Source organism: Pseudopodoces humilis, chromosome 2 (assembly GCF_049639895.1).
Source record: "Pseudopodoces humilis isolate 2021_Gansu_Grassland_sample_001 chromosome 2, ASM4963989v1, whole genome shotgun sequence".
Lineage (NCBI taxonomy): Eukaryota > Metazoa > Chordata > Aves > Passeriformes > Paridae > Pseudopodoces > Pseudopodoces humilis.
The window spans coordinates 110,510,305-110,530,038 of NC_142201.1; the positions used below are offsets into that span (position 1 = coordinate 110,510,305).

The 19,734-nt window shown below is 42.1% G+C and overlaps 1 protein-coding gene across 2 annotated transcripts in view; it reads right to left on the bottom strand.

Moving 5' to 3' along the window:
• CRYBG3 (crystallin beta-gamma domain containing 3) overlaps positions 1-19,734 on the bottom strand; it is an 82,157-nt gene that overhangs the window by 3,376 nt on the left and 59,047 nt on the right. For both annotated transcript variants that reach the window (XM_014253559.2, XM_014253558.2), the window contains 7 exons: positions 17,978-18,120; positions 16,277-16,403; positions 15,209-15,241; positions 11,109-11,218; positions 10,457-10,583; positions 3,276-3,415; positions 612-735 (listed from right to left, as the gene is read on the bottom strand). In XM_014253559.2, coding sequence (XP_014109034.2) covers positions 612-735; positions 3,276-3,415; positions 10,457-10,583; positions 11,109-11,218; positions 15,209-15,241; positions 16,277-16,403; positions 17,978-18,120 — 804 coding nt within the window. The remainder of the gene's footprint in view (positions 1-611; positions 736-3,275; positions 3,416-10,456; positions 10,584-11,108; positions 11,219-15,208; positions 15,242-16,276; positions 16,404-17,977; positions 18,121-19,734) is intronic.

Consider the following 19,734-nt stretch of genomic DNA (forward strand, 5'->3'; position numbering starts at 1 on the left):
GCTTTAAATCTCCCTTTTTTCCATATTAAACCCTGAGCTACAGACAATAAGGCAACTCTCCCACCAAGCATCCATAAACATAACCTGCATAAGCAGAGTGTCTGGTTACTTTTTGTGGTTTAGAGCCCTGAACCTTTGAATGAGACTGAAATTAGAATCACCTGGGGTGAGGCAGAGAGGGGAAAACCTGATGGGAACTGCATAGCTTTGCCTCTTTTGGAAATCCAGGCTACACCACAATAAAATTCACTCTTGCTTCCATTTATGTTAATTATGAAACAAGGCAGTGTGAAATTGGTTTTCTCATTATATTGTTATATGGCAAAACTGTAAAAATAGAGCATCCACAGAACATGCTAATGAGCAATTAAGAAAAACAAAACTTGGCACCAAGAAACTGGGAATTATTTCCCTTTAGGAACCTAACATAGATCTCAATAACTGCCATGAGAGACATTTTCTGCTTCAGCAATCTTCCAGTGGGTCCTTCTGGCTGTCATCACCTGGCCTGATTTAAGGAGTACAGCACACCCCAATGTGCTTGCTGGTAGAACTGATACCTGTGCACAAACCCCTGTCCATAAAACCCCCTTTTCTCACTCAAGTCTTACCTGCTTCACAGGACGAAGGGAGCCAATCACTTTCCAGCCACTGTGTTCACTCCAGTTTGAAATCTCCCTGGGCTCCAGCAGAATCTGCTTCCCTAAAAAATTGCACCCCTCGTAGGCGATCCACCTGGATACACAAAACAGAACATGAAGGGGCACTTGTTTTCCACAGCAAGACTTAACTTCAGGTCAGGGTTGTGCTCCTGGAAACCCCCAGACCTCTCCACAGTGATGCTAGTATCAAGCCTCTCTTTCTGTACTGCAAAATGCCATCCATTTCAGTGGGATGACTGCCTTCTGTTGAAATTCTGACCTGTTTTCTGTCAGAAAATTCATAAACTGCGCTTCTCATCTCTCCTCTCCCCCTCCATTTCTTTCCCCACAAAAAGGAGAACCTCTGCAAGAGCCCAGATGGGAATAATGCTGGTTTCAGCAGGCCTGTGTTGGGAAACTGGGGAGCCACACTTGCAGCTTTGCCTGATTGTGCACATTAATTATGAGAGGATCTCATCTGATGCTTTTGTTGCAGTTAAAGCTTTTTATACAATTCCACTGCTCTGAAAACACATTACAGGTATTCACTCCAAACCCCAGACCCTGCTGCAGCAGATTTTCCTGTCATGAATACACCATGGAAGTGGCTGAGTCCTGGAACACCCAGTTAAAGCACTGGCTCATACAGACCCCTTGTTATCTGGGCATCTGCTCAGTAAATGCTGCTCACAAAGGCAGCCTAAGGAGCACAGATCCCTTCTGTCTGTATCAATAGCACATTGCTGTGTGGACAGTGCCTCCTAAATGCCTGACTCATTAACTCCTCCGAACACAAAGCAAGTGCTGGTTTCCCTGGTTACCTGTTTTACAGGTCAGCTGCCAAGAACATGAGGGATGGCTGCACTCTGAGTCAGTGAGAAAACACCCACAGCCCCACAGCACCTGGAATTGCTTTTGCACAGTGCCCACAACTCAGAGAAACTGAGAGCCAGCCCTGCTCAGGGCTCCATGGAGGCTCAGCTGCACCAGCTGCAAGCTGCCTGGCAATGAGGATGGGTCCCTGCTTCTTCAAACAAAGTCCACACCTCCTGACTAGCAGGTTCTCAGGGCAGCCCGACCATCCCTGTGTCTTCCTTATACTCTGAACACATTCCTGGCTTTTTTTTTTCCTTGCCATGGTTTCTGTCAAATCACTGAGAATTCATTGTTAACGTTATTCTTGGAGTGTGGAACAGTCTCATGTGGAATGCAGTTTCAAAACAATCATTTATCAGCAACAGAGAGGGGAAAGACTTACAGTGATCACCATCTGAAGCAAGGTTGGGCTCCTGGCATTCAGTGACACAGGCAAAACTCACCTCTGCTCTCACACAGGCTGTGCTACCTCTCCCACACCTCTGAGGAACCCAGCACCCTTTGCCAAGGCGGATTCCAGGTTTGTGCCTTCCTGAGGTGGCCAGCTGGCTCAGGAAGGAGCCTTTTACCTAAGCCTGGCAGCAAGATGCCATTGGAGTACTGACATAAATCTTTGCTGTTTGCCTAAGGCTGACAGCAGACTTTGGGACAAGGAGCCAAAAAAACCTCTAAACCTGCCTTCCTGAACTCTGAATCCCAGATACGGCAAACAAACCCTCTAGGACATCCTTCAATCACCTGACACACTCAGCCTTTAGGTTACCTGTCTGCTGTGTGGAATGGGAACAGGATGTGGAGGTCTCTTTCCTAGGAAGCATCAAAAAGAGCTCAGAGGAAACCCAGCCTTTCTCCATCCCAGAGACAGGCAGGCAGCTAACCTGGCTTGGACACCCAATAATGAGCAGAAATAATGAGCAGAAAGATGCAGGAGGGGCTGGCCTGTTGCACTCACTCTCCTGTGCTTTCTTGCCACGTGGTCCCAAAGCCATCACCCTTCCTTTGCAGCCAGCTGCTGGGGCAAAGGAATTGAATTTCCAGACAACACACCCACGTCTGTATTTTCAGCAAAGGTTCAGGATGGCAGTGGCACAAATGTTGGGAACTCTTGTGAACTGGCAAAGCTCTGTGGGGAAGCTTATGTTCACTATTCTTTCAAGAAAATTACAGCCTTGCCCGCGTGGAAAAGGTGGGGAAAGGTCAAACATAAACATAGGAAATGTTTGTCCCATTAGGAGAACAGCAGTTTCCAGCCACCCTCAGTTGCAGGATGAGACTCTGCAAGTTATTTGTTGCTGCTGTGGGTGTGGAGGCTGAAAACCTGGCTGAAAACAGAATACTTGGGAGCTCTTCCAAAAGGTGTGAGACGTGGAAGAGGTTAGAAGGTCACTTCTGCAGATGTAAAATGTTTACACTGGGTGTACATTCACACTCCTGGAGGAGGGTTTAACTAATAACAGAAGCAAATTACTGTTTCAGCTGTCAGATCCACCCTGAGCTCCTCTCAAAAGCTGCTGCTTCTCTGGCAGCCAGTCAGCACATCAAGCTTCCCTGAGCCACTGCAGTAGCTTAAATCACTGCAGTTTATAGCTGGCATTTTACAGCCTGTTAATAAAGGCACTCTGAGTTTACACTACCTGCCTTTGAAAGTCTGTGCCTCAAAATAGAAGCTAAGAATGTAAACCATCCTATGAACAAGGCAATAATCATGAGACAACTCTCACAGTGCAAAACTGACAGGGATATTCCTTCTATACTTACAATCCACTTCTCACCCACAGAGACTGGGTGTAAAAATGGAGGTCCTCGTTCAAAACAGAATTGACTGGTTCACTGAAGTGCAGCTCTCTGCCCTTGCAGCATTCCAGGTTGAACAGACTGATGGAAGGCTCAGCAAAAACCTGGGGGAGGAGGAAAGAGAAAAAAAAAAGAACAAAGTTTTAGGAGGAATAGTCTAACTTCAGTTGTTAGAGATGATGTTTGGCCCCCAGCTGAATTTCCTACAAAGCTTTTGGGTTAGCTCATGCTCCCTCAGAAACTGTAACAACAAGGGAAAACCCCAAAGCACACAGAGCTGAAACAAACTGCATTTATCAGTGGCTTTGTCATCAGCGTAGTGCCCCACTGACACAGGCCAGGCAAAGAGAGTCACCAAGTGCTCCAGAGGCCTCTGTTTGGAAAAAACTCATTTTGATCCGATTTGTATCATCAGGGCCTTGATTGCTTTTAAAAAATCCACTTTATTTACTTATTGATGGAACATGCATCTAAAATAGTGAGTCAAATCGAAGTCTATTGTCGGGAGGTTTCAATTAGCTGTAGTTTACTGCAAACATTTTAAAGAGCTACAAACTGTAGAAGGTCAGAAAGGTCAACCAAAACGTTCTCAATGTTTTTAAAAGACATTCCTATTTTTCTTCTGACATCTTGAAGGAAGAGTATAATTAGTAAATTCTCCAATCTCATGTAGAATTGAAACATTTTTCACTTAATGTCCTTTTCTACAGTTGATAGATTGCCTGTGAAAGCAAATAAAAAGATTAGTTTGCATGAAAATGTGGTGCACTGGTAAGGCCCACAGAAAAACAGAGGAAGCAGATTTAAATACACCAATTCCGTGCCCAACTACAAGGAACACTTGTACAAAGCTTCAGCATTTTTAACCTAAAACCAGAAGCAAAAGCACTTGCAATTTACACCTGGAAAGGAAGAGGGAACAGGTCTGACTAACTCAGTGAGCTGCCTCTCCAGGAAAGGCACCTTCTTTTAGGAGATGTTACCCTGAGATAGCTGGCTCAGGCAAAATCTGGGATTTTCCTGCAGCAAAGACATGGCCTCAGGTGAAATAAATGAAACAAAATCTTGAATTAAAGTTGACATAGGCACTGAGTAATTAAGAGAAATTAATTTTCATGTTTGAAGAGGCACATGTAGTGTAGGGAAGTGTCTCTGAAAAGCTCAGGGGTGTGTCAGGACATATGAATTTACTTGACACTGACTCAGTGCACTTGGTATGCAGCTGGTTGATCAGATTCTGCCTCAGAGACTGCCTTCCTCTGCCAGCCAGTGCAGGGACTGCCCAAGTCATGCAACTCTGCAGGGACAGACAGCTCACCAAGACATTTTGAAAAAGAGCTTGGATCATCCACTCAGATTTTTAAAGCCTGCTGTACTCCCAAAATCTAATGTCACACACCAGAAAGGAATTAAAACCTGTAACGTTTTTATTTTGGAATGTCAGCTCTTCCCAAGTGCCTTCTGCTGGATGGGGTGCATCAGACCTACAGTGGCTGGCCAAAGGCTCACTTTGAAACCCAGACCAGCAGGTCTAGTGCAGGCAGCTACTCCTGAGGTTGTTTTGCTCAGCCAGGCAGAATCATCCCACTCCTGCTTGCAAGGGCCTTGGCACTGCCTTTCACCTGAGTGGACACCAGAAATCATGTCCAACGATTTTCCCGAGTGCATTGCTAACCATGAGAAACACCATTTGGCATCCGTGTTGCTGGACACTGCTACCCAAACCTAAATGTTGATCCTGCTGTTGCAACACTGAGGATGTTGAGAGACAGGGCTGCTGTACTAGATGGACAAGTCACCTGAGCCAGCATATCCATTTCTTCACAGGAACCACAACAGCAAACGTCTGGAGTCAATTAAAATTATTCCAGCTCTGCTGTGGTTGTGACTGCCTGGACTCAGAGGTCTGAGAACTCCCTGCCCAGCTGCTCAGAGTCCCTGACACACACACACCACTGATGACTCTGATCCCTCTGTCCCAGGGAAACCTCAGGAGAGATGCAGTGACCTTGCAGACATGAAGTCCAGAAAGAAACCAGGCTGCTGTGCCAAGCCTGAGCTCTCCTGTTTCCACAGCCATATAAAGAGCAATGCACTGATTCCTCACGTTCTGCATTCCCTTCTAGGCCAACAGCTGGCAGCAGTGACTTTGGCCTGGCTTTTTTCTCTGACTTTGTTTTCACAGCTCCATGGAAACTAGGAACAGTGAATAACAAGGTTTGGGACTATGCTGTCAGGCTGAGAGGCGTCTTGTTCCCAGCCTTTCTTGCAGAATGCTGAGGAGCATTTTCACCTGAAAGGTGAGCCAAAGACATCTATATTTACCCATTCCCATGTCTAGGTCAGCGTTACTTTAGCTTCTTTTCACAGTTATTTCAAGGAAAATATCTGAAATGCCATGCTTTGGGAAAAGCTTGCCAATTGTGAGAACAACAAAGCACTACAGAATTTCTTAACATGATTTTTATATGTGAAGGAACTGGCTGCCTTTGCTTAAACCAGCACCAATAGCATTTTATGAGATTTTGCTTGTCCTGTTTTTTCATGCTACTGTCCAGAGAGAAACTTGAAGGGATTTATTATATTCAAGAGGCCAGTGATTAAGGAGAGCTATATTTACATACCATTTCAAGATATGAGCAGCCTTGTAAACTGTTAAATACACTGATATACTTTACTTAACAGGTGTGGTGTTCTATGGCTAACACAGCACACGGTGCAATGACACAGGTAAACCATGGAAAATCAACACTAAAAATCAACATACTAAAAATCTCTTGCACAGTTCAACTCAGGCTCAGGCTTTCCCCTCAATGCTTTTTACTTTGCTTTTAGTGAAGGTGTGCAACACAATTTTTTACAATTCAGAACAGATTTTTATGCTTCACCAGCTCAGGAAAAAACCCAGAATGCAAGCATGAAGTGTTTGAGATTAAACAAGGATCAGTGCAAGATGAGCTTATTCAGTGGTGTACAGACACAAAAAGGATGACCAAAGGGCACTAGCACTGAAAACCAAGTGCACAGGTGAATTTGCACACATGCTTAGAGCAAAAAGCATAATTTTAGCTATGCATAACTTTTCATTATAAAAGTTGTGAGAATTTTTACTAATGAAGCCCTTTTGAAAAGGGCCTGTCACAAAACATATTTTCCCTCACACCTTTTTTTTTTTTTTTTTTTTTTGGCCAACTTAGGTTTTGCAGACTTTGATGGGAAAGCCTAATAAAGGCAAAGGGAGAAATCCAAAGGGCCAGACCAAAGCCTGAGTGCAACCCAGGCATGGCAAGGGATGGGGCACTGCCCCACTTCCCATCACTGCTGACCTGCTGCTTTGCAAACAGCATTTACCAGAGTCCAAACTGGGGGAGCCTCCACAGCTGTGTTACAACATCCTTGGGAAAATCTCCACTCTCCAGGCCTGGCCAGCTCATCCCTTCCAACTGTCTGTGCTGGAGCTGCTCCTGCCTGGCTGCTCCCCTCGGTGTGGGATGGATGCCTGGCTGCTCCCCTCAGTGTGGGATGGATGCCTGGCTGCTCCCCTCAGTGTGGGATGCATGCCTGGCTGCTCCCCTCAGTGTGGGATGGATGCCTGGCTGTTCCCCTCACTTTGGGATAGATTCCTGGCTGTTCCCCTCGGTGTGGGATGGATGCCTGGCTGTTCCCCTCGGTGTGGGATGCATGCCTGGCTGCTCCCCTCGGTGTGGGATGGATGCCTGGCTGCTCCCCTCGGTGTGGGATGGATGCCTGGCTGTTCCCCTCGGTGTGGGATGGATGCCTGGCTGTTCCCCTCGGTGTGGGATGCATGCCTGGCTGCTCCCCTCGGTGTGGGATGCATGCCTGGCTGCTCCCCTCACTTTGGGATAGATTCCTGGCTGTTCCCCTCGGTGTGGGATGGATGCCTGGCTGAGGGAGCGCGGCGCTGGACGATGTGACGCCCACGGTCCAGTCCCAGCCACACAGAGTGACTCAGAGCCTGGCCCTGGGAAACTGCAGCTAGCTTTTGTATCTGATTTCTTTATTTGCCTCACAGGAATGCTGGGGATTAGTTAACACCTGTAGTTAACTTAGAGAATATAGAAATACAAGGATTTTCACAATTGATCAGAGCAAGAATAAAGAATGCTTCAGAAGAAAAGAGAAAAAAACCCCAACCATACAAAAAAAAGCACTGCACAACCTACAACCTGGATCTCATTTTTGGTTTTAGAAACTAGGAGACTGGTTTAATTTACAGGTTGAAGGTAACACTTTAGAAGGAAAGCTAATTGCTCATTGCAAGAATCCTGGGCATTTTTGTCCATGTAAATCACATCAAATATGACAGGGAATTTTTCAAAACAACACACCTGAGAAAAGTCAGCACCAGAGCTGAGCTCCTCACTGCAAGATTAGCTATCCCAGAAGATTAACCTCCTCAAGCAGCAAGCACTGGACAAATGCCCCAATAAGCAACCATGGCCCTGTGAATGGCCCAGCTGCCTTCACCTGCTCTCTTGCTGATGGGCAAGGGCCCACGTTTCCTTTCCATGAATCCATGGCAGTGCAAAAGGCAGGTCCCTGCTGGTGCAGGCACAGAAACCTGCACCTCTGCAGCAACTCTGAACCTGTGCTACGCTTTCACCTGCCTGCAGGAGGGCTCTTAACAACAATACAACAGCACCTTTCATCAACAAGCTTTTCTGGAAGAGTGCTTTGGAACTTTTAAATGAAAGGAGATGATGAGAGACAGATGACATCAGTGTCAGCTGTCCCTTCTTTGTACTCTCCTGTTACTCCACAGCTTTTCCTGAACGCTCTGAAGATGACAAAACAGTCCAACCTGTATTTGAGCAAAATTTGAGCAGGAAAGAAAGCACAGTTAGGTCCTCCTAAAGATTAAGTTTGAGTATTATATACCTTGGAGGATAAGGTGTGATGGGAGAGAGGAAACTTCATCAGGAACAGAGGAAATCAGTTGCAAAGATGTGCTAAATTTCACCCTTATGCCAGTACACAATAAATGGGGAAATAACCAAAGTGGAACCATATTAATTTCAATTTCTTGTGAAATGGGAGAGTGTGTGTGCAGAGGGTGTGGGAGTAGCATGCCACACTCAAATGCTGACAACTTCACTTTTCACCAGACAACACACAAAACATCCCTCCAAGAGCTAAGAGCTAGAATAAAAAATCAGCCAACCTAAAATACTGTCACTACAGTAAAATCATCAAGCTATCACTAGTGTGAGCCTATTTTCTCATCCAAATCATTTTGCATTGCTCTCAAAGTTTTGGTTTGTTTGAGTTTTTTTTCTGTTTTAGCTGGACCAACTCAGTAATTTAGAAGGAAAATTTTCATTTTGTTATGCAAGTGAGCTCTTAGACAAACAAATTACATTTCTGTGAGTTTTCAAACTAAAAACTCAAAAGTTTACTTTCTTAAATAGAAGAAAGTAACTTTACCCCCCATTTAGTGCAGTTGTTGTATTTGCTTGCAAATAGTTTGTTTCCATCAAAGCTGCATTTTCTATAGAATAAATGGAACGTTCCCAGTGTGGGATTCCTCCACAGTTCCACTTGCAGCAATTACATCTCACAGAAAGGAGAGCAGGAGACAATGCACACCCAGGGCATGGTGTCAGGTTAAAAGTGCTCCTTCTCATACCTAAGCTACCAGGGGACACACCTTAGCTCTGAAAGGAGGCTGGTATTCAAAGCTGAATAATGGCAGGGGTTCCCACCACCACAAATGAATTCAATCAAGCTACACAACAATCCCACTTGGGAACAGGCTCACTCCTCCTCTCTGGAAGGAGCTGACAGAAATATGCTGTAATCAAAGGGGCTCTGTTCCAAGAACAGTGCACTGTGGACAATGCTCAGAATTAACTGTGGCTGCTCCTGGCTGTGACCTGCTGCGTGCTCTGGGTCACGTCTGTACCTCACCAGGGTCCCCAGCACTGCCCAGGGCAAACAGGTAAGAGTTCAGTGGCATTTTATGCTGTTCAGTGCCTTTGTGAATTTGTGAAATACAAGAGCTCCTATTGGCAAGAGAAGAATCAAACTAAGAGGTGCCAAAGCAGAGGAAGATGTGTACGAGCTCTGTGCACACAGCCTGCCAAACACACTTCTTCCAGGGCCTGGCCCTTGGCAATCAAGGGCTGCCAGAAGTCTCCTACCATGCCAAACTTCGTATTTACTTCCCCCTGAGATTACAGGCAGGGGGATTTGGATGAGGCCTACTATCACTTGATGTCAAAACTTCACTTGGATTTGGCACAGCAAAGCCCAAAAGCCTAACTTGAAAAGGGGAACTTTAAAACTTCAGTCTAAAACCCAGGCTCTCAACAGGTGGGAAGTCAGAGTATCTCTAAAGTTTAGTGGAAAGTCCAGCTCTCAAATTTGAGTTGTACATCCTTCCCACCACGCCCATGGGTTTGGTGTTTGCACTTGCTTGGAATTTGGGGGGGGGGTGTTTGGTTTTTTTTGTTGTTTGGTTGGTTGGGTGTTTTTGCTTTTGTTTTCAAAACTGTACACAAATGGTATAAAGGACTTCATATGTGAAAAAGCTGAACTGAGTAATCACAGAAGTCTAGCTTCATAGGAATTGCACTGAAAGACACACACCACATAGGCTGTGTTTCCTGTGATCAGGGAAGGAGGAAGAGTTTTGGAGAAGCTGGTGGCCAGTGCTAGAGAGGAGGGGGCAGAGAAGCCACTTGCTTCTCTTTTACCAACAGTGTTACAGCTCATCTTTGATGCTCCTGCATAAGAGCACAGCAAGATGTGGGAGAAAGGCACAGACATCACATCAAGACCGCAGATTTGTATGTTCTGTGATGTATAAAAGGCTGTACCTCCCTTGTTCTGGAGGGCAAAATGCATTCCTGTACAACCTCCTGGCCATGGGGGATCTTGTGCCTCACTTGTAAAAAAGAGAACAACTTTAAACCCAGAACACCCAAGAGCAGCTGCAGGTGACCTCCTGTGAGTGTGCACACAGCCTGACCTGTTCCCAACCCAAAAAACCCCGTGAGCCAAGAAAACAAACCTCACTCTTCCCTAACAGCGAGTTTGTTTAGGGCAAGTATTCGCTTCAGACATCTGACAAGGGAAAGAGCTCCAAAATGTTTTGGTTTTTTCTCCCCCCAATAAAGTCTTACGTATTGAATAGGCTTGAGGGATTTGATTGTAGCAGTCGGGCAGCCACAGGAACTGAGGTCAACATAGAGGCCTTCTTCCAGCACACAGTGATTGTCAGTGGTTTCCCCTTCATAACACAGGAGCCAACTGCAAGAATAATGGAACAAAAAAGATAAGCTGCTCTAGCTGCTTATTTACACTGTGTTTTTTCCAAGACCTAATACTGTATAAGGACAAAAGGAATAAAAAATTTTCTTTGTTCTTGTCAAGCTTAAAGTAAGGTGACTTGAAAGGCTATGCAGCAAAGCAACCACAGCAGCAAAATCAAATTGTGTGGTACAGGAACTTCAGTTCCAGAGTAAAATGATGTTGGGTGCAATTCAGACACTTCCACTGTGCCAAATTCTCAAAATCTGGAATAAATTCTAACTGGAGTTAAAAAAAGAGTCACAGTAAATGTGCAAATCTTCCCCAGGGAGAGCAAAATGTAGAGTACCCAAACCAAGGACTGGATGAGAGTTACTGAGATGCCTTGCAGGACAAAGGGTCTAAGACATGATGGAAGATGATGGGCATGTGTTATGTGCTTTCAGCTGACTGAAATTTTGTAACATTTAAAAAAGAAAATTCATAATACTGAAAATGATGGCATGTAAAACAACAGACACTTACCATCCCCGGAGAACCTTAAAAGAACATGGTATGAATGATGTAAAATCAGAAACTTCTGCTGTGAAATCTACATATGCTCCTTGGAAATGTGTATTACTGAAAGCTTTGAGCTACAAGAACAAAACAAAACAAAAACAATGACTAGAAGGAAAATGAAGGCAATATCATTAATGTAAACAGAAAAAGCTGTACTCTCAGAGAAGTATCCATTCAATTCACAAAGATACAATTAATTGAATGAATTGTCATTCAAAGACTCTTTCACATTTTCTACAGCTGCTTTATTTTTAGAAATACATCAAGTATTTTGTCATCTCTGGGCTGGCACAGGAGGCTTCCCCCAGTGATGCTAAGGCAGGCAGAGTTATCAAGTATAAGTTCAGCTGCAGCAGGAGGGGGCCCAGGTAAAAATAAGAAGAGGAGGACTCAAGGCTGTTGTCAAAGTGCCCCGAACCACAGCTAAACTCTAACTACAGCTCAGCAATCCAGTGCTCAAAGCAGGATGGGGAAATGCTGGTCAAAAGATACAGAGCTGCTATTGACAAAGTGCCCCAAAATCTTCTGTGATCACAGTGGTTGCAGGTGGCTTTTCATTTCAGAACTAGCAGGAGGATTTCTGAGGGAACTGGGGACCTCTGAGGTTCAGCCAAGCTGCTTTTATATGTCATGGTAAAGAACTGCAAGTCACAGTGCACCAGCAAGGTATGATCAGTTCATCCCAAAAAAGCAAAAAGGCTCAAAATGTTGAAGTAAAACATAAGAAAACAGACAAAACCAAACAATCAATCCCCCAAAAAACCTCCCCCAAACAAATAAAAAGCCCAAGTGAACAAACCTACACACCAAAAAAAAAAACCAAACCCAAAGCAAACCTAAACCAAAAAAACACATACAAAAAACCCCTAAAGCCCCCACCAGAACAAAAAGAAACCCTGGTATGATGTAGAAGCCCTTGCTACAATGATCTATAGCAAAGACACCCAGAATTCCCTACCCTTGGGCTGCCACTGTGTAACTGAGATGAATTTAATTTGAAAGCCTGAAAGAGAGGCTGGAAACAAATGAAAATTTAACTGTTTCAAGAGAACAGCTCATATTCTGTAATGGAAGAAAAACAAGATGGCTGTTGCAAGAGCTACTTCCCCCTTCATGCCCCAAATTGGCCAAGCTTCCTGCCAAAGAAGAGAAATCAAGTGCTTTTGCCAGCACAGAGTGAGAAGGCCAAACACAAGCGTCAGCAAATGATTTTATGGAAAAGTCCAGTCAATGTTTTTAAAAGAAATGAATGTTTCCTGTTAGAAAGAACAAGAAAGGCTGAAGCTGGCCTTGCAGGCTATGAGCGCTAATTGGAGGGCACAGATCAGCTACAATAAAATGAATAAAGTGTAACTGACTTTTCTGTAAATACAACTGCACTGCTATGTCACAAAGCACCTATTTAAGCTGTAATTACACTGTGTTTTCTTACCCACTCATCTTCAAGCTCTTCACAAAAGGGAATATATATATATATATATATATATACATACATACTGCCTTTCTTTCATAGGCCACGTGCTATGCAAAGCTTGTAAAAAAGATTCAGGACACATTTTAACACAGAATTTATGTGGTAATGAATGAGGGTCTTAATTTGACAAAAGCTGTGGTGGAGCAGTGATTCCTCAGTGCAAACACTGCAATTAGTCTCCAACTGCAGCTATCTCCACTTCATCAGGGTCTGACATTACTGTGTGAGGTTTCGCTTCCCAAAAATCCAACAGATAGAATATTAAAGTACAAATGCAGAGCTGCACAGCAATTATCTCTGCTCCCTAAATCACCTGTACAAGTCACCTGCTGTTGAAAGAGGCTTTGCTCTTGCTGGGCAAGGCTTTATTTTAATAAATGAAATGAATGGCTTTGCAGAGTTGGTGATTTCTTGATTTAACTGGTTTATTAGGAAGCTTGGCAGGTGGAAAAGGTCAGGGGAGTTACTGAAAGATACAAGAAAATTTTGCTGCTTTTCAATTTCTGATAAGAACAGAAATGAAAAAAAGACACACTCTTACAGACAGTGCAAACAGCTCTCTTAGTTCAGACATATGCTCATTAAAGGTGGAAGAATGTATAATCATTCAAAATAACCAATATACGACTTATTCAAAGGTCAAACAGCAGGATGTTTACGGATTTGCCAGCTCATATGCACCATGCTTAGAAGTTCCAAACTAAGAGACTGGTTTTCATGTAGAAAACTTTTATTTTACTCTGAAAGTGAAATTCTTGATATATTTCCAAGAGCCTGTCTTTTACTTATCCTAAGTGATTAAATATTTTCCCATTAATAATCACTCAAAATATTTCCCCTCCTATAAGAACTGTAGTGATACGAAATATGTTCTTTCTTCCCTAGCCCCAAGGCAGAATCCTATGAAAACCAGGATTGTGATAAATCAGGATAGCATTTTTTTCATAAATGGTATAAAGACTGTTATTAAAGACCACAAGAGGCAAAATGCAATCCAGTACATGTCACTATTTATAGGTGTCTGTGCATATAAACACACACACAGATTTTTTCACATTTCTGGAAATAAAAAGCTTGTAAAGCACAATTTACTGAAACTTCAAAGGTTTGAAATGAATTTAGAGGTCTGCAACACTGGAATTATACACACAAAGAATAGATTTTGGGAGATCCTGAAAAAACAGAAGAACTGGAGATGGAAATAAAATGATCTTCACCTGTTTAGACCCCACCAGTTTTATGTGAGTCAGTTATTTTATCTGGTATCATTTACCAAGACCCTCTGGCCAACATACTTGAAAGTCTTTGGATTTGGCTGCAAACTGCCATGTGAATAGGTTGGGCAGGAAGTCAGTGTTTAAGGCTAAAATAATACACCAATTATGTCTTCAGACAGGAAACATTTCCTGCAGTCCTGGGTTAATCATAAAATGGTAGAATTGGAGAAAAAGGAGGGTGTGGTCCACCTGCTGAGTAACACAATGCACAACACTTCCCATCCAAGAGAGAGAAATTGTGCCCAGATGACAAAATACTTAAGTTTTCTGAAACAGAACAACAGAGCATTAAAATATCATTTGTCTCAAAGTAAGTCACGTTTCTTTCCCAATTTAATTAAAATGCTTGTCAGAGAGAGCAATAAAATCACTCAGATCATCACCCACGCTAGCAGGACAGAAAAAGATCAGCCAAACAACTCATGCTGGACAGGGGGAGAGCCCTGCTGGGACAGAACATTGCAGGGGACACAGAGCAGACATGGTGATGAACACAGAGCAGGTTTGTGTTTCAGAAAGGTAACTCAAAGGTCCATTAATGGAACAAAACCTTGTAAGGACCAGACTCTGAGACCCTAAACTAACTGAATTTTGAGACTAAGAGTGAATTATAGGGACTGCTTTCTCTTAGTAAGTTATCACCAAGTTTGACGGAACTTTCAGGGAAACTGTCAGAATGTATCACAGATTTATCATCATCAGGATGTGTCCAGTTAAGCTCTGATGTTACTATAGCAAAAAGGGAGCCTTAAAGAGCAGCTCCACCTGCTTGGAAGACTTTGGAAAGCAGAACTACCAGCATCCAAGACAAAAAAACCCAGCTTCCAGGTGTTGATGCATCTGCAGGTTTGAAACATGCAGTTCAGTTTTCTGCCCTTTATATTTTCATCTTCATACATAAACACAGGAGTGACAAACTGGATGCAATGCAAAATAATGGAAAGAAAATCTGCCATAAAGAGAAGGATGAATGGATGGGAGGGTGAGTTCCCAGAAACAGGAGGAAAATAAGTGGGAAATAAAAAGCTGTAGAGACCCAAAGTCACTCAAAACCCATTGGACTGCCTGCATTTTTGGGGACAGGATACTAAAGGGTATGATCTGGAATAAAGCAAAGAGCAGAACACTTAGCAGACTTCACTTTTATCCATCTACCAGTTTCCTCCATCACTGATTTGCTGTAGCAAGGTGACAATACTGAAGTGTCACCTGAAATTACTGAGATATCATCTGAAGCAAGGCATTCAACACTATCTGCATTTAATTATTAAGTGTAGTTTAGTACTAGAGACTGTTATGTAATGCCAACATACCAAATGTGGAGGCTCATTTGTCCCAAGGGGCTCCTGCAATAATAAATACATATACACATATTAGAAAACCCCAACATTAGTTACAGTTAATTTCCTAGGAGACACATGAAGTTACCTGAAATTTGTAAAGTATGAACTCAGGAGCAGAGGAAAAAAAAACTTCCCAGGCTCTTGGCACAATTTTCTTCCTCAATTTCTGCCATGAGCTGCCTGTAAGCTCACAATTACCTGCCTGATTGTTCAATGCTTTTCACACAGAGAACATCCATCAGCATTAATTAGTTCCCATAATGTGCATTAGAGTCCATGTAAGTGTCTCTGCATTTACTTTTGAGGCTGTTTCTTGCAAAAAAGGCAGAATTGAAGCCCACAGAAGACACCTCTCTCAACATGTGCTCTTCATAATAAGGTTAAGCATTCCTTTTGCATTCCTATAATTTATTACTTATTAATAATTTATTACTTATTAATAATTTATAAACTTATTACAATTTAATACTTATGGCTGAAGATTGTCTTTGTTTTGCATTAGGGCTTTGACAGTTCTGGCACTAATCTGTTTGGGTGAGTTGGCACTAGCATGGATTGAATAATGGATTAAAAATATTTCCTGTCTTTATTCACTGTATCTAGTACAAATATTTTAGCATAAAAGTAAAAAAAATAACACAACAGAATTCTATTATGTAACAACACAGGCCAGATAAATTCTCAAGTATTTTTAAATACATTATCAATTACTATGTTTTAAGACAAATTAATCTTTCCAGGCCAGGTTATTTTCTCCATGTATGCAGTCTGCCAAAGGGAATTTTTTCTTATGAACTTTCCCTGACAATTTTCTCAAAAGACAGAAAGATCTACAGTGTCCATTTAAGTCTCCATCCTGAAAAGACTCATTATGCCTTCCACGAGGGTCTTTAGATTGTTTCCAAGCAAACAGGTTGTTACAATGTGGGCTCTCCTGTTTAATTATTATTAATTAAACATATTAAAAATATTATTAAACTCTGAACTCCAAAGGTCTCATTTCTTTTAAGGTTTTTCCCTTAAATTCTGGTAACTCACCAACTTCACAGGTCGAATTGACATGATGGTTTTACTAGATCCTCCCCAGTCAAAGAAGCATTTGTATTTTCCTTTCTCCAATACATATTGTTCTCCACAGAAATATTTCTGCTGATATGCCACCCACCTGGAGAGTGACACAAAAAATTAAACTGGAAACATTGCATTTTTCTGAGTAGTTTGATGACAATAGCAGCAAGTCAAGCACAACAGAATGACCACCTGGCAGAGAGTGCAACATTAAACCTGGTGAGAGGCACAAAACTGACACATGCTTGATTTTCTGCTTTTCCCTACCATGACAAACACAAGATTTTGGGCGTCTGCTTTCACACCAAATTCATTGTGAGATGATGCCCTGCTCATAAATTCAGAGGAAAAACATTTAATTGATAACTTTTTGAATCTCTCAACTGAATCTGTTTGGTATCCCCCCAGACAGGGCTTTCTTACAGCTTTTCTGGTTGAATTTAGGAAAAATGGTACAAAGAAGAAAGAGAAGTAACTGAGAATAAACTTGATGAGATTAAGCAAAAGCTTACAATAGCTGGCAGTTCAAGCTTCTCCCACCCAGCTTTCCTTGTTGTAATTTAAGAAGAAAGAAACCCCCAACTAGAGGGTCCTTCTATCCCTGCACAGTGGCAGAAGCAGATGGGGGATAGTTAGACACCTCTAAATCACCCACTTTTGGTGATGCATTCCTCTCTTACTCACCCAGCACTGGGACTGTTATATTAGGGATATAACAGGGCATGTCCTTACCCATTTTTACTTTTATCATCCACTGGTGAACCTGTTTGCTTTTAATTTATCTAATGCTTTTTTTTAACCTCCTGGTGCTCTCTGCTAGCACAGTCCCTTCAGCAGCAAGTTCCAGAAAATCACTGCCTGTGCTGTAGGAAAAGCTTTTTTCCTTCCCACATCAAAATCTGCTTTAAAGCAATCTCCAGTTCTGTAAAGCATTTCCTCCAACTGTTGTCATGCAAGATTCTGTGAACTGCATTAATCTTGTCTTACCACCTTCAGGATTTTGCAGTTCTTATTTGTATCCCTCCTCTCCCAACTGAGTCTCAGCCTTTCATTCCTGCACCTAATCCTCATGAGACACTAATCACCAATTCCTACATAAGCAGTTCAGGTCCCTCACTTCACAGTTCCTGATCCCCATCACCATTAGGGTAGTTATGACAATATTAATACTCCATTTTAAAAATTACTATTAAAAGTTTGAAATCCACATGATTCCAGTGCTCCTTTTCCTTAATGTCTTTTATGTTTTAGTTTTTATGGTTCTATAAAAATTATTTTAATTCTCAGCGCTAGCAGTCTGACTTTATTACAAAATACAGCACATCTCATCCTTTCTGGATAGGCTCTACCTGTCCCAAAAGTTATACCAGTTCTTGATATATCTCAAATATCTTTTCAATATTACTGCCATGAAGCCATGTGATTCCTCTGGGGGGACATCACAAACTTTTTCTATGAACAAGAATGCTCAGATCCAAATCAAGGTGTAGGCATGAGAGCTAAAGAAAACTATTATTTCCCTTGCACTCCCACTAAGGAAATGTAAAGAAACACATTTCTCCTGCAAATATTTCCCATGTGGGCCACGTGGAATATAGTCTGTCAAAAGATGCACCCAAATGTGCACAGAAATGTTTAGCATGTTCCATCCACATATTTGAGTAGACTTACACGCCACTTTTGACAAGAATTGACCTTGTCTCAGGGCCAAACCCAGCCTGCTCCAAATCAGGGATTTCTTCATTGATGATGTCAAATGCTTTCTCATCTTCATCATCAGACTGGAAAAGTGCCACTGAAGACTCTATGAAATCCTAAGAGGCAGAACAGGAGTTAGAAGACTGTCACAGCTCAATGACTCTGCACAAGATAAAACATTTTGGGAAAGAGTTGTGGCCAGAAAGACAGCATTTTATAGAGCTGTGAAGGGACTTAGCTCCCTGGTGGGGATCTTTATGGGATATTTTGGTATGGAAGTTCTGGAATAACTGCAAGCCTGGAAACCTGATTCAGGAGTTTGCACTGAAGAGAGGAAGAGCCTGCTGTCCCTGAGCACCATCCTTTCCTCTCTGAGGATGGCTCAGAGTGCAAAGAGATGCTTGTGTGGGAAGGAGAAGAGTTAAGAGGAAAAGTGTTTAGCACTGATCTTCCAAAAGCCTCACAAATAACTACTCCAAGCACAACCACAACTATAGTTTTTTACTAAACTTCTCCTTCCTCATCCCTTCCCAGCAACATTGCAATAATTATGGAGAGGAAAAACCTGGGCAAGATCACCTTTCCAGCACAAGGGGTTTGTACTTTTTGGATACATCCACTATAGCTATAAATAAATCCTGCTTAACACTGTCACATTCTCTCTTACATAGCTGTGTGACACTGCTTTGTGCTTTCAGCCAGCTTATTTTCTTGGCCAGATTACTTGCACAGCTTCAGATTATTTGAATTTGGGTTTCAAATCTTCAGCTTTCTAACCACTTAGCAATTTTAAGCACACAGTTCAGCTGCTGCTTGGGAAAGGAGAAAACAACAATCCATTCACTTTACTCTTTTTACTTTTAACAGAAGGCACAAACTCAATTTCAGTGTTTTTCCATCATTCAGCAGAGTTATAAATTGAAACTAAGTCTTGCAAATAAGAAACAATTGCTGTCTAGCAAATAATGTGGTTGACAGAGAATCACAAACATATGAGGACTGCACCATGGGACACTAAGCACAGAAAACGAAGATTTGTAACTATCAAAAAACACTTAGAAATTAAGGCCAAACCAAGCATGCAGCCAGATTAATTTGGTCATGTGAACCAAAATTCCTTATCATTATTCATTGTGATACAATCACAAGGAATAATGCAATCCAATTTTAGAATGAACACTTCATGTGGCTCAACTTCTCTGCACTGTTTACAGGACAGTAAAAGGTGATGGAACAAATTCTGTCGTAAAACTGGTTTTCTTACTGTGTTGACCACTTCCTTCCTTTCTTCATTTACTTAAATTGTTAAAGTTGTTGCAACTATTTCAGGTATACACTAGAAATTAAAGTGCCAGGTCCAGAAAAATCATCATGAAAATCTGCAGCTTCAGACTACTTTTTAGGGAAAAAAAGAAGGAAAGAACAACCAAACGAGTGCAGTATTACTGCAAGTGAAAACCAGCTACTCTTAATATTCCTAAAGCAAAAGACTTCGTAAGAGTACCCAAAAAAGTAATTTAGATCAAATCTACACATAATTTCCTTAACTAAGTTTAAAATACTGAAATATATCCACAGTTGTAATTAAATTTAAAACATCTTTCAAATTCAGCCATCATTCTTTCCTGCCTGAACTTCCACTACAACTTCTCTTATAACAAGCAACAGGAAAAATACTTTGTAAGAAAAGACTTTCAGACCAAGGCAGATCATTCTAGACCTGAAAACAT